Genomic DNA, 24,353 nt, shown 5'->3' with positions numbered 1-24,353 from the left:
GCTGACCTGGAGGGGCCGTAGTGGCGCAATCCGGTCCAGAGACCCTGACGCTGCCGAGTGCCAGGCAGCAGCAAGAGTCTCCGCCGAACTGTGGTCGAGGGTATCAGGAATAACCCCAAGCTCCGTCTGGAACCTTACAGGGTCCATAAGTCGCCTGGGGCGGAACCACCTGGTTGGTTCCTCCTCCCTACGGTGGGGGTTTGGCCTCCGGAAGTCTAGCCTCAGTAGGCAGTGGTCTGACTACGACAGGGGTATGATCTCATTACCCCTCAGACCAAGATCATAACTCCACTGCTCCGAGAGGAATACGAGGTCGAGTGTGTGACCCGCTGAGTGAGTTGAGCCTCGAATTACCTGGGTCAAGCCCATGGCTGTCATGGAAGCCATGAACTCCTGCGCTCCATCAGAGCGTTCACCGAGCGAAGGCAGATTGAAGTCCCCCAGCACCATAAGCCTAGGGAACTCAACTGCCAGCTCGGCTACTGACTCGAGGAGCGAGGGGAGGGCTGCTGCAACGCAGTTGGGAGGCAGGTACGTTAGCAGCAGACCCACTTGACCCTTGAGGTCCAGCTTCACCAGTAGGGTCTCACACCCGACAAGCTCCGGAGCAGGGATCCTACGAGGATTTGACTTAGGAAGGATTTTGACTTACCCAGGGGAGGGGAGGAGAGGGAGGAATGAAGGAATTTGACTTAGCCAAGGTAGGTGGAGATGAGGTGAGGTAGGAAAGAAGGAAGGAAAGGGAGGGTGAGAGGGAGAGAGGAAGGAAGGAAGCAAGGAAAGAATTTGACTTACTCAAGGAAGGTGAGGTAGGGAGGGAGGGAGAAGGAAGGAAGCAATTTGATTTACATAAGGGAGGGGAGGGGAGGGAGGGAGGAAGAAATTTGACAGCCAAGGGGGGTGAAGTGAGGGGAGGGAGGAATTTGATTTACCCAAGGGAAGTGAGGTGAGATAGGAAGGAGGGGAGGGGAGGAAGGGAGGAATTTGTTTTACCGAAGGGAAGTGCGGTGAGATAGGAAGGAAGGAAGGAAGGAAGGAAGGAAGGAAGGAAGGAAGGAAGGAAGGAAGGAAGGAAGGAATTTGACTTACCCAAGGGAGGTGAAGTGAGGGGAGGGGAGGAAGGGAGGAATTTGATTTACCCAAGGGAGGTGAGGTGAGATAGGCAGGGAAGGAAGGGAGGGAAGGAAGGAACTTGACTTACCCAAGGGAGGTGAGGTGAGATAGGAAGGAAGGAAGGAAGGAAGGAAGAAAGGAAGGAAGGAAGGAAGGAAGGAAGGAATTTGACTTACCCAAGGGAGGTGAGGTGAGATAGGGAGGAAGGAATTTGACGAAGGAAGGAAGGAAGGAAGGAAGGAAGGAAGGAAGGAAGGAAGGAAGGAAGATGAATTTGAATTACCCAAGGGAGGGGAGGGGAGGGAGGGAGGAAGGAAAGATTCCTGCTAACTGTGAGTTGCAACTGTCTATGAAGATTCTCAGTCATCCCGGTCAAGGTTGTCCCAAAGGTGTTTTTTTTCAAGAGGCAACTGGGCCAGAAAGTCTGGTTGCCCCTTGAAAAAAGCACTTTGGATGAGTTACAACTAAACAAATTGTTGAATAATGTATCGTCTCCAAAATTTTCTGGCCACAAAAGGCATGTCCTAACCACTCTATATACTTTATCCAATGGATTATGCGAAGTCTGTAACTGGATCTCCCTTTTTTTTTCCAAATCCCTAACTTTGACTGCGTCCCTCTCCATCATCCAATCTGCTATGAGCTAGGGGGAGGAAACCAATAGGCACAAGAAGGGTTCCATAATCCTTTCCCCATCTGTTTAGGCAGCAATTCCTCTGGATCAGCATGGCACACCTCACACCTCTTCAGTTGCATGTAAATTGTTGGGATCAAGCTCGGCTTTCAATGAAAAATGTATTCTCTTATGCCACTTACCAAAGAGCTGCTGTGGTAGACATGTATTTTCATGCCAAACTTTTTCCCTCCTGACCAATTGCATTTGCTGCTTTATTATTCAGTGGTGCTTCTCAGGTGAATGCATAACGGTGGGCAAGAGTCCTGAAGCAATTAATGGCGCATGGGGATCCTGGTCGCCCTGGTCCCACTGTACTCGGACATGTGGAGCTGGCATACAGGCAGCTGAAAGAGACTGCAATAACCCAGAGTAAGACCATTGAAGGTTTCAATCTCCTTATAACTTAACAGTCTGGGCCCGAGTACTTAAAGAATGGCTGCATTGAAGGGTGGCATTTCCTGTCCTTGCAGTGATCTTTATAGAGCAGGGCTGTCAAATTCGTGGGCTGTGGGCCAGATGCATCATGTGCTGGCCATGCCCGGTTTAGCAAAAGGTGGGGAGGGGAAGTCCCACTATGTCATATGACGCCACCGTGGTGACGTGAGTTTGACACCCCTTCTATACAGATTCTTTTCCAAGGTTTCATACAGTAACTGTAGCCTTTTGCACGAGTCAGTTAGTTTTTTTCTCAGCATGGAGGGGAAAAAAGGGGAGAAAGTAGAAATATAGAAGGAGAAGAAATAGAAGGGCTAGTCATTTGGGACTTTGACCAATCTACCACTGCATGTAGCTTCTAATGGAATGGAAACAGCCCATATCATGGTTAAAAGTGCCAGATCTGGGAGATTCCGAGTTTTAGTCCTGCAAGAAGTATTATGCCAATGGGGTGACTTTGGGCCAGTCACTCTCTCTCAGCTCCAGGAAAAGGCAATGACAAAAGGACTTATCCAAGCAGTTGCACTAAAATAATCTCTCAATCTCAATTCTCTCTCTCTCTCTCTCTCTCTCTCTCTCTCTCTCTCTCTCTCTCCCTCCCTCCCTCCCTCCCTCCCTCCCTCCCTCCCCCTACCTACCTACCTACCTACCTATCTATCTGGAAGGGAAAGAAAGAGAAAGGAAAGAAGGAAAGAAAGAAAGAAAGAAAGAAAGAAAGAAAGAAAGAAAGGAGAGAGATGATAGAGTAGAATATAGCATTCAATAGAAAGAGGTCTGCTTATCTTGATTAGATTTTTCTGAAAAGCCTTCATTGTCTAATTAAAGATAATAGAACAGTTGGTGTGAAGAGATACAAGACAGTTTGCCAATTTTGATAAGCTCTCAAAGGATTTATACATTCTGTCAGCCATGGAATCCAATTGGGTGAATTTCAACTGGTCGTTGTCTATCAGCCCAGGATATTGCTGAAAAAAATTAGAGAGGAAATACCTAGGAAAAAAGGCGAAATACAATTCTAAGAAACAAACAGAAACTGAAAATTTCTTGGAAGTAATTTGCTGCTGTGAAAAGAGAGCATCAGTGTGGTACAGTGGTTGGATTCTGTTAATTTTTATTATATTTGTATTTATTCATTCATATATTTGTATTTATTCATTTGTACATACTCATTGGTATTTATTCCCACCTTTATTATTTTTACAAATAACTGAAGGTGGCAATCATATCCAACCCACCTTCCTCCTCCTACCCTGTGAGGAGAATTGGGCTGAGAGAGAGTGACTGGCCCAAGGTCATGTCAGATTAGCCCAAGAAGTGAGAGTTTTTGAAGATATTTTCAAATGTGTATAAATACCAGCAGCTCTTATGGCAGTTTTAGGGACTAGCGTGTTTAACTTCCTATTCAATGTAATTTCTTTTCTGAATTTACCTCACAATGTTGCTGTGAGGATAAAACGAGAGGCAAGAGTTCTGTATACATTTGCCTCTTGAGAAAGAAAGGATTGGGGGGGAAAAGGTTGATTTCTTTATTTAAAAGTGACTTCTTCGTTTTTAGGCCACAGTTTGGAGGGAAGTATTGCACTGGGGAGAGAAAGCACTATCGTATGTGCAATGTTAAAGGGTGCCAAAAGTCAACACCAAATTTCCGTCAAATGCAGTGCAGTGAGTTTGATACAGTTGCCTACAAAAATGAATTCTACCAATGGATTCCAGTTTATAATACAGGTAAGGGAAGGGAAAATAATCTGCTAAGAATCTGGATAATAATCTGGTTACCAATCTAGATTTCGTTTAGATGAGTGCTTTCTTGTCCATACAGGCACAGTTTGTGAAAATACCTCAAAAATATTGGCACTAAAGAATGGTTAGCGACGTGGTGACTAAGACACTGAGCTTGTCGATCAGAAAGATCGGCAGTTTGGCGGTTCAAATCCCTAGCGCCGCATAATGGAGTGAGCTCCCATTAGTTGTCCCGGCTTCTGCCAACCTAGCAGTTTGAAAGCAATGCAAGTAGAAAAATAGGGACCACCTTTGGTGGGAAGGTAACAGGGTTCTGTGCACCTTCAGCATTTAGTCATGGTGGCCACATGACCACGGAGACGTCTTCAGACAGCACTGGCTCTTCAGCTTTGAAACGGAGATGAACACCGCCCCCTAGAGTCAGGAACGACTAACACATATGTGTGAGGGGACCTTTAGCTTTTAAAGAATGGTTCCTTAAGGAGAAGGATACCGCTATTACAGGTAGTCCTTGGCTTGCAACCTCAATTGAGCCCAAAATTTATGTTGCTGAGTAAGACAATTATTAAGTGAGTTTTGCCCCATTTTACGATCTTTCTTGCCACAGTTGTTAAATGAATCACTGCAGTTGTTAAGTCAGCCACACGGTTGTTAAGGGAATCTGGCTTCCCCATCGACTCTGCGTGTCCATAGGTCGCAAAAGGGGATGACGTGAACCCAGAACTCTTCCACCATCATAAATATGAGTCAGTTTCCAAGCATCTGAATTTTGATCATGTGACCGTAGGGATGCTGCAATGGTTGTCAGTGTGAAAAATGGTCATAGGTCATTTTTTTCAGTGCCGGTGTAACTTTGAACAATTGCTAAACGAACTGTTGCATGTTGAGGACTCTCTGTAATTTAGAGTGGACTACAGTTGCAGTTGCTCTTTCCAGCCAATAATCCACTCCTTCCTGGGGTAGATTTTTGGATCCAATGGCTAAAATGCCTTTCTGGATCAGTTCTTTGCCAAATCTTACCCATTTTGGTTATTTATTTATTTAGTTCTTCCTGTTCCTTGGGTTGAGCAAGCCAGCAGTCTTTCCTCTCCTTTGCTTTATTACTAAAAAAAAAGGAACATAATTCTGAGAGCAATTTCAGTATTTCAAGATGCTCTGTACATTCCTGTATTTTGGGTTGCTGACTTCAGAGAAAGAGGAAAAGAAAAAAAAAAGATATCGACACAGGGGTTAGTGAAAAGAAACGTGGGTAGGAGGCAAATTAATGAATATGAAGGATAAAAGAAAATTACATGCCTGCAGCGGAGCGCCTGAATGCCTAAAAGCTGAAGTTGTGGCTAAGCTAAAATCAATGCTTTCTGTCCAGTAACAAAAAGAAAAAGAAAAAACAGTTTATGACTTCTACTGGTCAATTATTGTATTTTCCAAGTATAGACATTTAAGCAGTAACAGTTAACATTCTCAGTTCTGGTTTCCCGCTAATAATGTTTTTGGCCCACAAACGCAGTTGAGAATAAATAATTTTGGAAGGTATTTACAAATATGTGTAAATATCAGCAGCTGTTATGGCAGTTTTAGGAACCAGCATGGCAGTTCCATTATGTAAAATGACTCATGCCAGTTGTTGGTTTTGTGAAATAAACCTGACTCTCTTGCCCCACCCGCTGTCTATCTGATAGCTATGTTGTCTCTCATGTGTGAGCTCCCTTGGCAGCATCTCTGCCTATTCTCCCTCTCTTGTGTCTTCAGTTGGAATTGCCACTGAGTCCCAAGGTCTTCCTCACATACCATTACAGTGGTACCTCGGTGCTCAACTGCTTCAAAACTCATCAAATTTGATACTCAGCGCTCCCGCTACTGAACTGATAGTGAAGAAAATAGCATACCATTACTGCTCTGAAGTACTAATTTTTACAAACAGCTTTGAATCTTTAATATCAAATGAAACATGATACCATTAAAGCCTTACAATCTGGCTTTAAAATATGCTTCATTGATGTAATCTTTGGGATTTCTCCTAGTTAATCCATGTGAGCTGCAATGCCGACCTACAAACCACAATTTTTCAGAGAAGATGTTAGATGCTGTAATTGATGGTACACCTTGCTTTGAAGGAAACAGCTTCAGAGACGTCTGCATTAATGGCATGTGTAAGGTATTGGGTATGTTTCCTTCTCTGGAATCTTCATGGGACTTCAAATTTGCAGACTTACAAAAATGGGCCAGGCAGATTGCAGCTTTATATCCTGGTGCCAGCTTGTATGTCAATAGTGGACAACGTTTTGGTGGCCAAGTTTATCAGAGTTTGTTGCAGAAAAATCAAATCCAGAAAGCACACACAGATAACTGATTCAGCTGAATTAATTAATTTCTTTATATACATAATAACAGATGAATAAATGTACAATACCAATAGTCGATTCTTTCAACATGGTAGAAGTTACAAACAGGAGAGAATGGTTAGTTTCATTTCAGAGTTCAGAGCAGACAGAGTAGTTTCAGTTACAATTCTCAGCACAGACTCAGATCTGTTTAAGCTCCTATTGGCTGACTTAGTTGCTATGCCTATTCATTGGCCGACCTTGTTACCATGTCTCTCCCAGTCATGAATATTCTAACAAAGTTATTATTTGGGAAATGGATGATAAGGCAATATGGTATGGGTGGGTGTGATTGGTGTTTTTCTTTATTTCAGTGTATTTTTTATTTCAACATGGGAGGGCAAGATATTATTGAACTTTGGCAATTTTACTGTCAAGATTCAGCAAGCTCTGGAGATTGAAAGTTGCCCATCTCAGCTTTTTGGCTCTTCCTAGATAAGCTACCCAAACTCACCCATTTCTGCTTCAAAGATGGGAGATAGTCTAAGAATAGGATTGGATGGCCAGGATCAGAGAATCAGACAAAAGCTGAGGATCATTGAAATATAAGGTGTACTAAATTCTGGGACTGTAACACTGTATTTGGGTGGAGAAAAGATCAGAAGTGAAAGTCATTGGCAAGATAACATACTTCATATGATCACAGTGCTTAATCCCAATTAGTAGACCAATGTGCTTTTCAATGGAGACAGCTCAGCAATTTAGAACGTGGCAAAAATATTTACTGATATTCCAATGAATTTATCACTAGTAGGAGATTTGAAAACCCGAACATTTGGGGAATTGAGACCATTAAATATTTAGAAACAATAATGTGGCACATAAGGCTGATCTTAATATTTCCATAATCATGATGGGAAGATGTCTTAATACCGCGTTTCCCCTAAAATAAGATGGGGTCTTATTTTCTTTTGACCCTGAAATAAGCACTTGGCCTTATTTTCGGGGTGGTCTTATTATTTTTTGAGGTGCAGGTGGTGGCGAGTGTGGTCACCTCATGGCTGCTGCTGTGTTGCAATATTTTGGGGAGGGCTTATTTTAGCACATGTGCTCAAAGGCCCTTATTATCCGGGGAGGTCTTATTTTGGGGAAAACAGGGTAAAACTGTTTAAGTAGGTCATCGCTTCATCATCCCCTACTTTCTTTGAAATTCATTATGGAAAATAGATTTCATAGGAATGGTCCACTGGACATAATCAGATATTTCTAGTTGATATTTTAATTCTCAAAAACCATTTGAAATAGCTTGTTCAGTGGAGGTGGCTTTAATTAGATTTGAGGGATTGGATGATTTTAAGAACAGGATGGGAGTTTTCTTTTGCACCAATAAACTGCAGAAAACCTTAAGGGTACAAATTGTTAAGTCTTCTCCACTTCATGATGTCCCATTTCACTCGATAAGTTTTTGATGGCCCCCAAATAATGGGGAGGTTGAGCTGAAGCTCCATACCCATCAAATGTTACCCATGTCTGCTGAAAGTGGCAAAATATTAAATGCTAGCTCTGAGAAATTCTATTCTTCTAATGTCCCAGACCAGCATTTTCCTGATGACCTAGAGATGGAACCTGCCTATTTTTGTCATTGCAAAACCCCCATAATAGTTTTAATAATAATAATAGTATACTACTTATTTTAGATCAGGGGTGTCAAACTCAAGGCCCTGTGGCCAGATCCGGCCCGCAGGGTACTTAGATCTGGCTGCTCTAGAAACAGCCTGCTGTACTTCTGCCGGTGAAAACAGACTCCCAAGCTCCATTTTCGGCTGCCATGGCCTCCTGCAACCCTCTTGTCAGTGAAAATGGAGTATGTGGCCCTCCTGAGCTCTGTTTTCACTGGCGGAGAGTCACAGGAGGCTGTAGCAGCCAGAAACTGAGCTCAGGAGCCTGTTTTCTCTGGCAGAGTGCTTGGGCCACCACAGGAGTGATGTTGAGTTGGTCACGCCCACCCTGACCCCTCTACCTCAGACCCCACCCCCGAGGTCAAACACAACCCTGATATGGCCCTCAATGAAATCGAGTTTTACATCCCTGTTTTAGATGATGACTGTCAAACAGAGTAAAGGTTTCAGACTTCTTAATGGAGCTGTGGAGATATAAATCTGGATGGCAGTTTATAAGATAACAATTACTTTATTTTGTATGATTTCAAATTGTGAGATTGGTAATGATTACTGAGAATAAAAGGCATTCTCTTCAGATCAATCCATAACTCTTCTTTGGGTTGAAATAATGACATCTGAATAATCTAGTAATTAACACAAACTACTAATTCAAGTATTTATGAACAAATGTTAACGAGTCAAGACATACCTTGAAGCTGGTAAATTATTAATATAAAACCTGCTATATTGGACAGTCCAATAATTTGAAATTCCAGGGTCCAGTCATTAAACCAATCAACAAAAGCTCAGAAACTATTAGGCAAATCTTGAAAGTTTTTGTTGATTTTATTCATAAAAGTATATATGATATGACATGAGAAAGCTAACATATCCTGCATTTTTATCTGAAAGCTGATGAAAGATTAGCTTTACACCCTAACATCAATTTCATATGAAGGCATCAACATTTTTCAAGTCAACCTTTTTAAAAACTAAGTATAAAATTTATGGCTGCCATCCTGGGGCATCATAGGAAGACACACCATGACTTTTTAAAAATTAACTCTGGCCATATAATATTCCTGAAAAGATGAAAGAAAGAAAATGTGTGGAGGTAGCATTATACTTCTGATAGTATATAGTTGTGTCTTCCAGCATACGCCTCACACACCCAATCTGAAAAAGCCTCAAGAGAATTAATGGTTCTCAACAATTTGGGTCATTTTAGCAACCTCGGAAGGATGGAAGGCTGAGTCAACCTTGAGCCTGGTGGGATTTGAACTGCCAAATTGCAGGCAGCTGGCAGTCAGCAGAAGTAGCCTGCAGTACTGCGTTTTAACCACTGCACCACCATAAGAATTTCTCTTCTTTCTAAAAAGGTCTTTCAGTAGCATTTTTTTCATTCTACTGTGAAAAGTGAGACCCAGAGTGATCTAATGGTTAAAGTGCTGGACTGTGAGTGGGGTGGCCCAGAATCTAGTCTTTCCTTAATTATGGGAGCCACTTTAATCAGTCACCCCCTCTAATGAGAGCCAGGTTCAGCAACGAAGAGTCTATGACAATTCGCCCCAGCCAACCTGCTGCAAGACCATCTCGCCACAGGACCAACTCGGTGCGGGACAAGAGTTGCAGTTATATCGATGAAATGGTGGGATGGAATCATTAAAGAAAGGATGCAAAAGGAGGGACGGAATGAAATTTGCAGGGCAAAAATTACAATAATTTTTTATTTTATTTTAAATAATTAAATAGAATTGATAAATTGCCCCTCAGCGAGTTGGCCGTGGCGAGTTGACTGTGATGAGTTGGCTGCAGCAAGTTGTGCCATGGTGAGTTGGCAGCGCTGAATTGGCTACAGTAAGTTGGCTGTGACAAGTTGTCCCATTTCCCAGCAAACTAACTGGCTGAAGAACAAAGCCCCTCATTACATCATCCACTGGTGGCTTCTCTATGTAAACCACGTGAGTGCCATGCAAAGCAAGGGCACATTGAAGCTAAATGAGACAAACATTAAGGCCAACATTTTGCATAAGAACTGGTAGGGGAAAAGTAGGATAGTTTTTTTCCAGGATGCTACACAGCACCAAGAAAAGGAAATATCTACAGCTCAGGGTTGAAATGAGGGGTCCTGATGCTTTCTGAGATTGGTTGTTTTGTTGCAGAAATGTCATTTCCCAGACTATGTATCTTCATCTGTGCTAACATCACCATCAATGCTACACACATTTCTGACGTTTGCTGTTGAGTTTGGCAAGTTCAAAGTCAGGAAATAGAACAGGTCCATCTGCAATATTTTGTCCAACATACTGACATGCTTGAACTGGTCAGAGTGGTGATGTACTTGGGAGAAAGTTACTTGTCTTCATCAGTGCTCCTTTAAACATATATGAGCTCCATGTCTGTGGATATTCTCAGTCATCCAGGACATGGTTGTCCCAAAGGTGCTTTTTCAAATGTTCAGTTTTTGGGACATATATGAGCTCCCTTGGTAAATAGAATGTAAAGTTAAAAGTAAAGTTATTTTTAGTTTATATGTAATTGATATTTTAAAGAAAAAAATACATATATCAATCCTGACAAACGTATGTAACATTTATTCTGAAAAAGGCTCTTTTTCTTTTAGACTGTTGGCTGTGATTATGAAATTAATTCCAATGCTACTGAAGATCAGTGCGGAGTTTGCTTAGGAGATGGATCTTCTTGTCAAACAGTGAAGATAACATTCAATCAGAGTGAAGGATTAGGTAAAGAAACTTTATCTTGTGCTATCAATTTACTTTATCCATTTCAAATATTCTGTAGGGAAGTATGAACAACCAGTCCAAGAAGAATAAATCTTGAAAACAGCCCAGAGGAAAGGTAGGAAAATAGTATTTCTATTTGGTTTTTTCCCCCATCTTTCCAATCAGATACTTGTATTCTTCATGAAAACCCTTAATGTTCTAAAACATTAGATCAGGAGTGTCAAACTCGGTTTCATTGAGGGCAGCATCAGGGTCGTGTTTGACCTCGGGGAGCTGGGATGGGTGTGGCCAGGATGAATGTGGCCAGCTTGACCTCACTCGTGTCAGGGGCGGCTGTGGTGGCCCGAGTGCTCTGCCCGTGAAAACAGGCTCCCAAGCTCTATTTTTGGCTGCCATGGATTCCTGCAACCCTCTGCCAGCAAAAACGGGCTCCTGAGCTCCGTTTTCAGCTGTGATGGCCTCCTGCAGCCCTTTGCCAGTGAAAACGAGCTCGGAGCTCTGTTTTTGCTGGCAGAGGGCTGCAGGTGGCAGTTGTGGCCGAAAAAGGAGCCCGGGAAGGCAGCGCAGCCCTCCCGACCTCCCATTTTCACTGAAAGTGGCACCATGGGCTGGTCCTTCACTGTTTCCAGAGGGGCCCAGTGGACCAGATTTAAGCCCCCTTCTCTTGGTACTGGTAGTCCTCAACCTACAAAGACCATTGAGCCCAAAATTTCTGTTATGAAGTGAGACATTTGTTAAGTGAGTTTTTACCCATGTTACATCCCTTCTTGCCACAGTTGTTAAGTGAATCACTGCAGCTGATAAGTTAGTAATCTGGCCTTGCTTCCCCGTTATCTTTGCTTGTCAGAAAGTTGCAAAAGGCAATCACACGACACAGCAAAGGTCATAAATATGAACCAGTTGCCAAGCATCTGAATTTTGACCACATGTTCATGGGTGATGCTGCAAAGGTCACAACTGTGAAAAACAGTCGCAAGCCACATTTTTCAGTGCCATTGTAACTTGGCCACTCGGGGAACTGTTGTAAGTCGAGAACTACCTGTATATTATTTTGCCTTTTTAAAAGTCGGCAGGTGCAGAGGAAATAGAAAGCTGAAAAATATTACAAGCAATGTTTGTAACGATAGGTTCCTAATGCTATGAATCAAAAGGCATTTTGCAGTTATTTTGTCATCATCTACTCTCCCCCACCTCACCATATGGATTTTCTATAGTTAGAGAAAGGGTGGAATGCATGGTGGGAGACGCTGAAAGAATTAGGGCAAAGGGCTGTACTATTTGACTCTGTGCTGTTTGGTTGAACCAAGCACAGTCATTGCAAAATAAAAGGCTTATCTAGAAATATTTCTGAAGATCTAGTAGCCCAAGCAGTCAAAGAAATGCATTGAACGGGGATGCTCATAGAAGTATGAATAAAATTGCAGCATCCAAATCTTGGTTCCACCACAAAACCGCGGTAGACTAAAGCGCGGTGACAAAACCGCACCGTCAAAACCGCGCGACAACAGCGCGCCGACAACAGCGCGCCGACAGAAGCACGCTGTAACATAACCCTAAAAATAACCCTAAACCTAACGCTAAACCTACCCTAAACCTAACCCTAAACCTAACCCTAAACCTTACCTTAAGTTAAATCGCGCTTCTGTCGGCGCGCTGTTGTCGGCGCGCTGTTGTGGGCGCGCTTTTGACATCGCGGTTTTAGCGCTGCGGTGTTGTCGGCGCGCTTTTGACGTTCGTGGTTATGTCGTGCCACGCCAAATCTTATCACATTAAATGAAGTGCAATACATTAAGCAAAGCTTTACTACAGCTGCCCTGTAATTATGCTTAGGATTTATCATCCAAGAAGAAAATTAGCCCATAATTACTAGCTTTTGGAAATGGAAGATCTTTGGCATTACTACTTTTCTCTTTTGATGAGAGTTTGTCAGTTTCTCTTTGCTGGTCTATTGCAAGGTAAATTCTCTTCCTTCATGTCAGATTTAATTACTACACAGGCCACAGAGCATCTGTGTGAAGGAGGGAGGGAGGGAAGCAAGAGGAGACAGAGATCAAAATGCATCTGAAGCGTACATGTGCACACAAAAACACACATTCTGTGTGTCTATGCGACACAGCAGATCTGATCAAAATGAGCTCCACTGAAGGAATAACACATTCTACACAGGTGACCCTCGACTTAAAACAGTACATTTAGTTCAAAGTTACAATCTCATTGAAAAAAGGGTTAGGGTGAAAAAGTGATATTTTTCTTTAAACTTTAAAAAAAAACAAAATGCGATATTGTGCTGTGGTTTAATTTATGTAGGATACAATTACACACGTCTCTACATCTGGATATCTCATTGATGATAGGGTTTGCCTCAATTTCTGCACAGCCTGAAAAGTAGATCTTTATTAATTATTCTATTACAGCATAGAAATTGAGACTTTGGTTGAGAACATTTTTGTTGTTGTTGTTAGTTGCGATGTCTTGTCCGACCCATCGCGACCCCATGGATAATGTCCCTCCAGGCCTTCCTGTCTTCTACCATCCCCCTGAGTGCATTTAAGCTCACGCTGAATGCTTCAGTGACTCCATCCAGCCACCTCATTCTCTGCCATCCCTGTCTTCTTTTGCCCTCAATCTTTCCCAGCATTAAGTTCTTCTCCAGTGAGTCCTTCTTTCTCATTAGGTGGCCAAAGTATTTGAGAGACTATTTTACATATATCATAATTTGCTGGTGCAAACTTAGACATGCTTCATTGCTAGTATATCCCGGTAGATTTCAGACTTTGGCCACAAACCATTTTTGAAAGATTACATGCATATTCAATTGCCTTCCCTGGCAAAGTGTTGTGAAACCTGGGCGAGAAAACAAAATAAATTCCACTGAAGTAATTTGCTATGTAGGATCAGCACTAGCTTGGGAAGGCAAATGGATGGATATTTTATTATGTTCTGGCAACATTATGTAAATGCTTTAGTGGAAAGTTGTAGACAGCTGTAGATCAATGATTTATTTGTTACAACATTTTATTCAAATTAAATTAAAATAATGAGGATATTCTTTGGGGTTTTGACTGAAACTCTTGATGTCTGTTACATGCTTTACTGCAATATCAGTTCAGATTAGCCATAAAAAAAGTTAACTACATGATCTAATTATGCAAACAGACAAAACTCTATTCATCTGTCATTTGACTAGCAATGCAAATTATTTCCTTTTTACTCCAAGATTTTCCTGGAGTTGAGAATCATGGCCTGTACCCATTCTTATGTGAAATTGTTAAAATATAAATCAAAATAAAAAGTATTATTTATTTTTAGTACCCATATATTTTCATAAGAAATTCAAATACATACTGTATTTTTCAGAGTATAAGATGCTCCTAAGTATAAGACGCACCTAGATTTTGGGGAGGAAAACAAGGGAAAAATATCTACCTCCCAGCAATTTGCCTCCTTGCAACAAACAGAACAGACAATATACACTGTTTGTAGTGTTATATTTCAGATTATACTTGTACAGATGCTGTTAAAATGTGCTTTCTGGAAGTATAGTTATCCTCTGCTATTTAAAAGAATAGCACTTTTTAAAACAATAGCACTGGGCCTCTTCAGATCAAGCATTTATTTTAAAAAGCCTCATTTGTTAAGTTTCACTTGTTAAGTTGTCTAGAACAATAATAAAGCAGTCTTTAAAAAATAACTCTAATACTTTGAACATTCTATAGGCATTTATAGTTGTTGACTTACCTCCTTGCAGCAAACAGCCTGATTAGTACAAGAAAAAAAAATCTGCCTCCTAGCAATTTGCCATGTGGAGCAAACAGCCAGTTTAACTTTCCATTTCTCCTGATCATCAGCTATTAGAGGCTGCAGGGATTGCTATAGATTATTAAAGCCGCTGTTTGCTGCAAAGAGGTAAATTACTGGGAGGCAGAGGCCAAATGGTGGGTGTGGGTGGGTGGGGCCACATTTGGTGTATAAGACACACCTGTTAGGAATACAATCTAAATTGTATTAAACAATAATTTAATACAATTTAAATATTGGCAATATTTAAATCATGTAACAATGTTGTACCTGTTTCTTTAAATCATACTGTATAATGTGATTGGTTGCTGTTTTCCTCAATCGGCCATAAGAGGGAGCCAGAATGACTGTTAGCTCTCTGTTTCGTTAAATGCTGGGCTGATCTGATCTGAGTGTTTTGGAAACTGGAAGTGCCGTGAGCTATTGTAAGTTTTGCAACTACTAGCAAATTTTGAGTACTGAACTGATTATATGATACTGGACTATGTTATTTGGATTATCCCTTAACTGAAAGACATTGATGACTGACTGTCTTATCCGTGTATGACTTGGACTGTTTGATGGACTCTGATACTTCTATTTCCACGAGAGTAAAAGCCTATTTAAACTGCAGTGTCTCTGTATGCTGGTTTGTGTGTTCTCCAACAACACTCTCACAACACTTCGCTGAATGTACTCGCTCTCCCAACAGGGAGCTTACCTAACAACACCCAAATTTTTACCCTCTTTTAGGGGGGAAAAAGGTGCGTCTTATACTCTGAAAAATACGGTAGGTGATTGCTTTCAGTTTTTTCTTCAGGTTGACAACTTGCTGACAGCAAGGCCGAAAACAAAACCACTTTTCCACCCACTCTTGTTCCCAGAGAAAACCAAAACCATTACCACTACCAAAATTTCTCAAAAATTCAAGAGATCCCATACTGGCTGGGGAATTCTGAGAATTGAGTTCTATGTGCCTTAAAGTGGCCAAGTTTAAGAAACCCTGAATTAGACCAATGCTTCTCAGTCTCAGAACATTTAAGTTATGTGGACTTCGACTCCCAGTTCACAATTGAAGTCCATATATATTGCCCTACTGTATAATCTTATTGTTATTATTAAGCCTTACTACATCACATTATTATTTAAACAACCAAGCTACTACAGGTAGTCCTCTACTTACAATCACAATTGAGCCCAAAATTTATGCGGCTGAGTGAAAAAGTTGTTAACTGAATCTGGTTTCCCCATTGAATTTGCTTCTCAGAAAGGTGGTCACATGATCGCAGGGATAGTAAAACCACCATAAATGTGAGCCAGTTGTCAAGCAATCCGAATGTAAATCACATGACCATGAGGATGCTGCAGCAGTCATAAGTCTGAAAACTGGTCACAAGTCACTTTTTCAGTGGCACTGTAACTTTGAATGGTCACTAAGTTAACCTTAGCCTCCAGTCCCCTAATCATCTTTGTTGCTCTTTTCTGCACTCTTTCTAGAATGTCGACGTCTTTTTTACATCGTGGTGATCATAAATACATGTCAGTTGTCAAGTGTCTGAATTTTGACCACAGAGACACTGTGATAGTCATAAGTGTGTGGGCTGTTCACAAATAACTTTTTTCAGTGCTGTTGTAACTTCCAATGGTTGTTAAACAACCAAATGGCTGTCTTTAATATATGTGTTAGAAATTTCTGGGCCAAAAATCTACATATAGGTTAGTGGTGGGTTCCGGAACCCATCGTAACCAGTACACTGCGATGGGGCAGGGCATCTACCACGTGCATGCACGCTGCTCACGTATGCGTATCCATCGCCTGCGGTGCTCCAGCTGCTCAGCGGAGCGTCGCACAGACACCGTATGCTGTGCAAATGGCCTGGTTGGTTCAAATACAGGTAAGGAGGGCAGATGGGCCCTCCGATGCACCATACCGGAACAGTGCCTGCTGCTCCCAGGCTGTAACTCACCACTGATATAGGTGTACATTCATTACAAAGCTGTGAAGAGATGCTTAAATTAAATTAATAAAATTGATAATATTTAAAAAACCTCTTGAACTGGGATTAAAAGTGCTAGAGGTTAATATTGCTCACCTCTGTTCTAAGCCAAGGTAGGCTATTTATCGTTTTTTGGGCCTTTCGCAAGGTTGGGCTGCTTGGGGTTCACGGGGGTTCGGGAGAACCTCTAGCTAAGATTCTGTGCAGTTCGGAGAATCCCCAAATCCCACTCCTGGTTGGCCCTGCCTTCCCCTCCCCGTCCAGGAGTTCCCACACAGCCCGTTTTGGATGCAGGTAAGTGCAGGGCACACATGGAGGCTCGGGGAGGGTGAAAACAGGTGTACTGGAAGTTCAGGAAGGCCAGTAATGGGCCCGTTTCCAGCCTCCAGACTCCAGAGAGCCTTTGGAGCATGGAGAGGCTGTTTTCGCCCTCCGGGAGGCCTGAGAAAAGCCTCTGGAGCCCAGGGAGGGCAAAAACACCCCCTCCCCGCCGTGGTGCAGGAGGCTGACTAGGCCACCCCCACCCAGCAATCGGGCAGAGAACCCTTGCTAAACTGTTTGAAGCCCACGCCTGCTTACAAGTCCCAACATTTTGGACCACTGGATGATGTCCACAGGGTCTTCAAGAACACCTGGAGATATTTTTTATTCCATTTTGTCTTCCTCACATAGGTTATGTTGACATTGGCCTGATTCCCAAAGGCGCAAGGCACATCAAAGTGGTTGAAGTGTCAGAAGCAGGCAATTTCCTTGCGCTGCGAAGCGAAGATCCTCAGAAGTATTACCTCAACGGAGGGTTTATTATTCAGTGGAATGGACATTACGAAGTGGCGGGAACAATATTTCAGTATGGGAGAAAAGGGGATTTGGAAAACCTCACTGCTTCTGGGCCCACAAACGAATCCTTGTGGCTGCAGGTACGTCAGCCTGTCACATGGTGGGTGTGACACAGGCTGTGAATGTAGTGCAGGAAAGGAATTGTCAAATTTGCAGCTTTTCTCACCTCACATGCTTTTACTGCTGCAAATAACAGCTTGTGAACTTGATCCAATGTGATTTACTGCAGCTAACTTGATAGGTGTCCATTTTTTAAATAAGATCTTTTAGGATATTATATATGCATAGTGTATAAATTTGGATGGGTGGGTGGGTGTTCTGACCCCCTCCTCCGTTCAGTAACGAAATCCGAGACAAGCGTAAAATGGAATGTCCTTTAATTAGCAAGTCCAGACTCTCGGTGGCTGAAAGCCAAATAAACAAACAGATAAGAACTTTGGCAGCAAGTCCGACAAACCTTGGCAGCAATGCAAACAAACTCTGGCAGCAATCCAGCCTGCCAAGTTTGTTTCTCTTTAGTCAAATGTTGACTTCTGCAAGAAGGGCATGGCACAAGCAGTCTCTTTTATAGTCTGGGAGAGGAGCTTAATGACCATCAGCTTAGTGTAATTACCTCCTGTAATTACGTAGTTGTTCTTGACGCCGAGTAGCCCTTCAACGGCGTGCATCCCGGAACAACTCACAGGTGGTTTCTGGATTACTCTCTCTTGTCTCCTCCCCACTGATCCAAGGCTCAGGCGCCACCTGGTGGCCAACGAGTCTCTCTGCACCCTGCTCAGAGTCGGAACCCTGTCCAGGATCCTCCACATCCTCCAGGGCCGACTCATAGGGTCCCTCGCTGTTAGAGTCTGGTGGCAGCTCCAACGGCTCCTGCCGGGCCACAACAGGTGGGTGGGTGAATACTCTCTGTAACAGCCAATAGTAAGTATACTTTAAAGAAATTGTATCTCATACTGGTAGTTTCTGGCTAGCAAAACATTGCTATGGAGTATCTCAAAAATTGGCAGTATTTAGAGTCTGTACTGTATATCTCACGATTCATTCAACTGTTTAAATCTTAAAAGGCATGGAAAAATCTGTTCTTTTCTGCACATGGTCCTCCTATGGAAAGGAACAAAAATTATGGAGCTTCAATAAAATGTTATAAAAATTATTTCTGGCCTAAGCCAGAATTCCAGTTATAAATTCAGAATTTTCTGAATTCCCTGTACATTCCTACTTTTCATTGAATTGCTTGCATTATCTCTTCTATTTCTTTCTCTGTTTTGTTGAGGGATTGGCATGTTGTCCAATGCATTAATAAATGATCCCATGGATATGCCTGGTTAATACATCAAATTAATTTCTCAGAAGGAACTCACTGTGAATTGGGTGTAATCTCCAGTTAAATGGAAAGTCCCATCCCCACATTTTGTTTCTATGTGCTTTCCCCCCCTCTATCTAATAGCCAGCCCATTAGGTTTAGCAATAGCAGTTAGACTTATATACCGCTTCATAGGGCTTTCAGCCCTCTCTAAGCGGTTTACAGAGTCAGCATATTGCCCCCAACAACAATCCGGGTCCTCATTTTACCCACCTCGGAAGGATGGAAGGCTGAGTCAACCCTGAGCCGGTGAGATTTGAACAGCCGAACTGCAGAACTGCAGTCAGCTGAAGTAGCCTGCAGTGCTACATTTAACCACTGCGCCACCTCGGCTCTTTCAAGGTTTCACTTTCTCAGTTCTTGAAGCTTCTCTCTCCATCATTCTCAGTGTTTCTCAACCTTGGCAACTTTAACATGTATGGACCCCAGCATGCTGGCTGGGGAGTTCTGGAAGTTGGAGTCAATGCCAAGATTGCCAAAGTTGAGAAACATTGTGATAGATGGTGTCTACCAGTGGTTCCCACTAAGGTGTACCAGGCTTTCTCTTCCTTGGGGACTTTGCAAAAATTGTCCACCTACAATATCTAAACTACTCCTTAGATTAGATCGGAATGGATAACAATGCCCTCTTTACAACCTGTTCACTTCAACTCCCAGAGTTCCTGAGCATGAGAACTGAAGTACACAGGTTGTAAAAGACCTATAATTGCCCACCCCTTGATTGGGGTGGGCTGAGAAGGTCTTCTAGAACAGGGATCTCCAACCTTGGAAATTTTAAGACTTGTGGACTCCAACTCCCAGAATTCCTCAGCCAGCAACTCTGGGAATTGAAGTCCACAAGTCTTAAAGTTGCCATGGTTGGAGACCCCTGTTCTAGAAAACAGTCCTGGTCAATTTCTGGTTATATTGTCCCCAGTCTACTTCTACCAAACTGCCATTCTTCTCAATTTTCCACCAGAGCCAAAGGTTTAGTTCCATTGTATAATTGTGTATAGCCTAGATCAGTGTTTCTCAACCTTGTCAACTGGAAGATGTCTGGACTTCAACTCCCAGAATTCCCCAGCCAGCATTCGCTGGCTGGGGAATTCTGGGAGTTGAAGTCCAGACATCTTCAAGTTGACAAGGTTGAGAAACACTGCCCTAGATGTATTTATTGGTCACCTTTTTCTTATTTGGAAAACAACAACAACAAGAAGAGTCTATGGAGATTCTCAGTCAACCAGGTCATGGTTGTCCCAAAGGGAGGCAGCCGGACTTTTTTTGTTTTTTGTTTTTAAAGACGTTTCACTTCTCATTCAGGAAGCTTTTTCAGCTCTGACTGGAGGGTAGGGAATGGAACAATTTATATTCCTTGCAGACAGCTGGTCATTTTCATTCTTTTGGAAAGTCGTTCAGCCGTTGGAGGTTTATCTGTGTCGTCAGGGTCACCTGAGAAGTAGAGATGGGTGTGTTGAGGCTTCTTGGCTGCAGGGTGTTTTCTGACCTGTGTCCTTGTGGCTTCAACAGTGAAGGGACACGGGCAGTGATGGGATTCAAAATGTTTTACTACCGTTTCTGTGGGCATGGCTTGGTAGGTGTGGCAGGGGAAGGTTACTGCAAAATCCCCATTCCCTCTCAATCAGCTGGGACTCAGGAGGCAGAGAATAGATGGGGGCAGGGCCAGTCAGAGGTGGTATTTACCGGTTCTCCAAACTACTCAAAATTTCCGCCACCGGTTCTCCAGAACTGGTCAGAACCTACTGAATATCACCTCTGAACACAGGGCAGAAAATATCCTGTAGCCAAGAAGGCTCCACACCCATTTGCACTACTCAGGTCACCCCCAAGGAGACAGATAAACCTCCAGGTGGCCTTAATGACTCTCTAAAAGAATGCAAATGACTAGCTGTCTGCAAGGAATATAAATCCTTCCATTACCCCACTGTTGTGGCCCAGCAGGAGCCGTTGGAGCTGCAAACAGACTCCGATAGCGAGGGACCCTATGAGTCGGCTCTGGAAGATGTGGATGACCCTGGACAGGGTTCAGACTCCGAGCAGGGACCAGAGAGGCTGGTTGGCCACCAGGAGGCGCCTGAGGCATGGAGCAGCAGCGAAAGCCAAAGGGAGTTTGTCCCTGACGTTAGGCCCTGGAGCAGTGGGGAGGAGCTAAGGGAGGTGGTCCCAGACGCCAGGCAAAGACTGGCAGATAAGCGCCGACAGCAACTACAGAGATATAGAAGATAATTGGGGCCAGGTGGTTGTGATTAGGTTCCTCGCAAGAGAGTATATAAGAAGAGACTTTGGGAGGAGGCTTTTTGCAGGACACAACCGTTATACTAAAGCTGGAGAAGCTCTTGTGTGTATTTCTTATCTGTGGAAGTCTGGGTTGCTGCCAAAGTCTTGTCGGTTTGTTAATTTGCTGTGAATAAATTGTCTAGCAGTAATCTTGTGTCAGCGTGACTCACCGTAAGGAGGGCGGTCAGAACAGTCCACCATCCAGTTAGAGCTGAAGAAGCTTCTTGGATGAGAAGCAAAATATCTTCAAAGAAAAAACAAGAAAGTCCAGTTGTCTCCTTTTGGACAACAAGAAGATGATTTTGATGTTATTATTTACAGCTGTAGAGCATATGGGTGGCAGATTTAATTAGATTATCGTTCCTGGGGCATTCTGGAAAGGATTGTAGATTGAACACATCAAAATATTACAGTTGCCAGATCAGGCAAAAATAAATGGAAGCAAATAGATCCAGGTTATTTCATCTTGTTGCCAGAGATGGTGAGGAGGCAGGGAATGAGATAGAAGGATCTCTATACGTAATCCACAGACGGGAAAGGAATTTGTTAGCAGTTTACATCTACACTAGTCAAGGTGGTAGCCATGACAATGAAACTGAAGTGATAGCTGGAGCTTCAATCACAGTGTTGGGGGCCACCAGCTTGGCGTATTTAGTATACTCTGCAGAGACCTCTATAATATATCTACAGTTCATGCCAGTGTGCAAGAAACCTGGTGGGAAGAGATTAAAAATGTTCAAAGAGAATTCATCAAGGGTCATATGCATTTATTATTTCTACCAAACTAGAGAAATTCAAGATATCTAAATCAAAGAGGACTGGAGTGACTCCTGCAGTTTCTAAGTTTAATTCTAAGAATTACCTTTAATTCTTACATGAGAACCTTTTTTTTTGAGGTCTGGATCAGGGGTGGGTTGCTGCCGGCATTACTACCAGTTCGGTGCATGCTCAATTTTGCATGCGCGCCAGATGCATGCTCCATGCATGTGTGCAGTTGCCCATAATAGCAATAGCAATAGCAATAGCAGTTAGATTTATATACCGCTTCATAGGGCTTTCAGCCCTCTCTAAGCAGTTTACAGAGTCAGCATATTGCCCCCAACAACAATCTGGGTCCTCATTTTACCCACCTCGGAAGGATGGAAGGCTGAGTCAACCCTGAGCCGGTGAGATTTGAACAGCCGAACTGCAGAACTGCAGTCAGCTGAAGTAGCCTGCAGTGCTGCATTTAACCACTGTGCCACCTAGGTCTTTGCGTGCACAGAACATTAAAAAATGGGGGAAAAAACCCATGCCGCGCTGACGGGGGAACCGGTTCGGAGACATGGCAGGCCTGGGTTGCTACTGGTTCTGGCGACCCAGGCCGCCAAACCACTACCGGTTCAGCTGAACCAGTCTGACCCACCCCCCCCTCTGGTCTGGATGGTTCTCGCTTCCTTGATTTTGATCTGTGGTAGGTGGCTTAAGTCATGGCCCAAATCTGATAGTCCTAAAAACAGAGAAGAGTAGAGTGTATTCTGGTTTGATATTTTGTGACTGAAACATACAATAAATGTTGTTCAGCTCCTTTTTCAGGAAAACAACCCAGGAATAAAATATGAATACACTGTGCGCAAAAGCTCAAGCTTGGAAAATGAAGTAGAGGAGCTTGAATACGTTTGGAAACATGGAAAGTGGACAAGTTGCAGTGTAACTTGTGGCAGTGGTAAGAAATCACAATTCTCCAAGTCCCTTTCCTCTCTCTCTTGTCATCTGCTTTGGTCTCCTCATTCATTGTTCTAACAATGTACCGACTTGGGTATACTTAAATTGCTTCAGACTGGCAAATAGTGTTTTATTAATAGTTAATTTACATTCCCTTTGAAAGGCCACCAATAAAATCAGCATACAGAAAACTACTTTGTCTATCAACTAATCATTAATTAGTTAAACCTCAGGCAAACAGTGGCATTTTCCCCACTCCAAGTAATAAAAGCAGTGGGGTTTTTTTGCCCTAATTTAATGTAGAAATCACACTGTGCAATTAACAATCTTTTCTCATAAAAAAACATAGAAATCTTTATACAGCCTCTGTTCAAACTAATAATAACATACCAAGTAATTGCTGGGGGTGACCCCTAGATGCTTCTGTGGAGTGATTGAGGTAGAAAGGGAATTTCACTCTTGTCAGTTAATTTATGATAATTATCCTTTCTTCTTGAATAATTCTTATTATCAACTTACCTCACCATCTCGGCCTGTTGAAAACAGTTCCTATGTACTTGTCTGGCTTGAACTGAACTGAAGGGAAAAAAAGAAGGATTTCTAAGCACTGAAATTATTAATCTAATCAACAGCAGGCCTGGTGTACATAGAGTATATAAATACAGGTGAAACTCAAAAAAATAGAATATCGTGCAAAAGTTCATTTATTTCAGTAATTCAACTTAAAAGGTGAAACTAATATATGAGATAGACTCATTACATGCAAAGCAAGATAGTTCAAGCCATGATTTGTCATAATTGTGATGATTATGGCTTACAGCTCATGAAAACACCAAATCCACAATCTCAGAAAATTAGAATATTGTGAAAAGGTGCAATATTCTAGGCTTAAAGTGTCCCACTTTAATCAGCTAATTAAGCCATAACACCTGCAAAGGGTTCCTGAGCCTTTAAATGGTCTCTTAGTCTGGTTCAGTAGGAATCGCAATCATGGGAAAGACTGCTGACCTGACAGTTGTGCAGAAAACCATCATTGACACCCTCCATAAGGAGGGCCTCAAAAGATAATTGTAAAAGAAATTGGATGGTCCCAAAGTGCTGTATCAAAGCACATTAATAGAAAGTTATATGGAAGGGAAAAGTGTGGAAGAAAAAGGTGCACAAGCAGCAGGGATGACCTCACCCTGGAGAGGATTGTCAGGAAAAGGCCATTCAAAAGTGTTGGGGACTTTCACAAGGTGTGGACTGAGGCTGGAGTCAATGCATCAAGAGCCATCATACACAAACGGATCAAATGCCGTATTCCTCTTGTCAAGCCGCTCCTGAACAACAAACGTCAGAAATGTCTTACCTGGGCTAAAGAAAAATAGGCATGGTCTGTTGCTCAGTGGTCCAAAGTCCTCTTTTCTGATGAGAGCAACTTTTGCATCTCATTTGGAAACCAAGAACCCAGAGTATGGAGGAAGAATGGAGAGGCACACACTGCAAGATGCTTGAAGTCCAGTGTGAAGTTTCCACAGTCTTTGTTGATTTGGGGAGCCATGTCATCTGCTGGTGTTGGTCTACTGTGCTGCATTAAGTCCAGGGTCAACGCAGCCGTCTACCAGGAGATTTTGAAGCACTTCATGCTTCCTTCCGCAGACGAGTTTTATGGGGATGCTGACTTCATTTTCCAGCAGGACTTGGCACCTGCCCACACTGCCAAAAGCAC

General features: G+C 42.7%; 1 protein-coding gene across 1 annotated transcript in view; it reads left to right on the top strand.

Annotated features, from left to right (window-relative positions):
• Positions 1-24,353, top strand: part of ADAMTS12 (ADAM metallopeptidase with thrombospondin type 1 motif 12) — a 173,990-nt gene that overhangs the window by 116,630 nt on the left and 33,007 nt on the right. The window contains exons 11-16 of the mRNA XM_087715390.1: positions 2,013-2,158; positions 3,780-3,949; positions 5,986-6,119; positions 10,570-10,690; positions 17,137-17,381; positions 22,502-22,643. Coding sequence (XP_087571516.1) covers positions 2,013-2,158; positions 3,780-3,949; positions 5,986-6,119; positions 10,570-10,690; positions 17,137-17,381; positions 22,502-22,643 — 958 coding nt within the window. The remainder of the gene's footprint in view (positions 1-2,012; positions 2,159-3,779; positions 3,950-5,985; positions 6,120-10,569; positions 10,691-17,136; positions 17,382-22,501; positions 22,644-24,353) is intronic.

This window comes from Thamnophis sirtalis, unplaced genomic scaffold (assembly GCF_051295495.1).
Source record: "Thamnophis sirtalis isolate CommonGarterSnake01/CBP01778 unplaced genomic scaffold, rThaSir2_p1.2 scaffold_5, whole genome shotgun sequence".
Lineage (NCBI taxonomy): Eukaryota > Metazoa > Chordata > Lepidosauria > Squamata > Natricidae > Thamnophis > Thamnophis sirtalis.
This window is presented reverse-complemented; position numbering and strand designations above follow the sequence as displayed.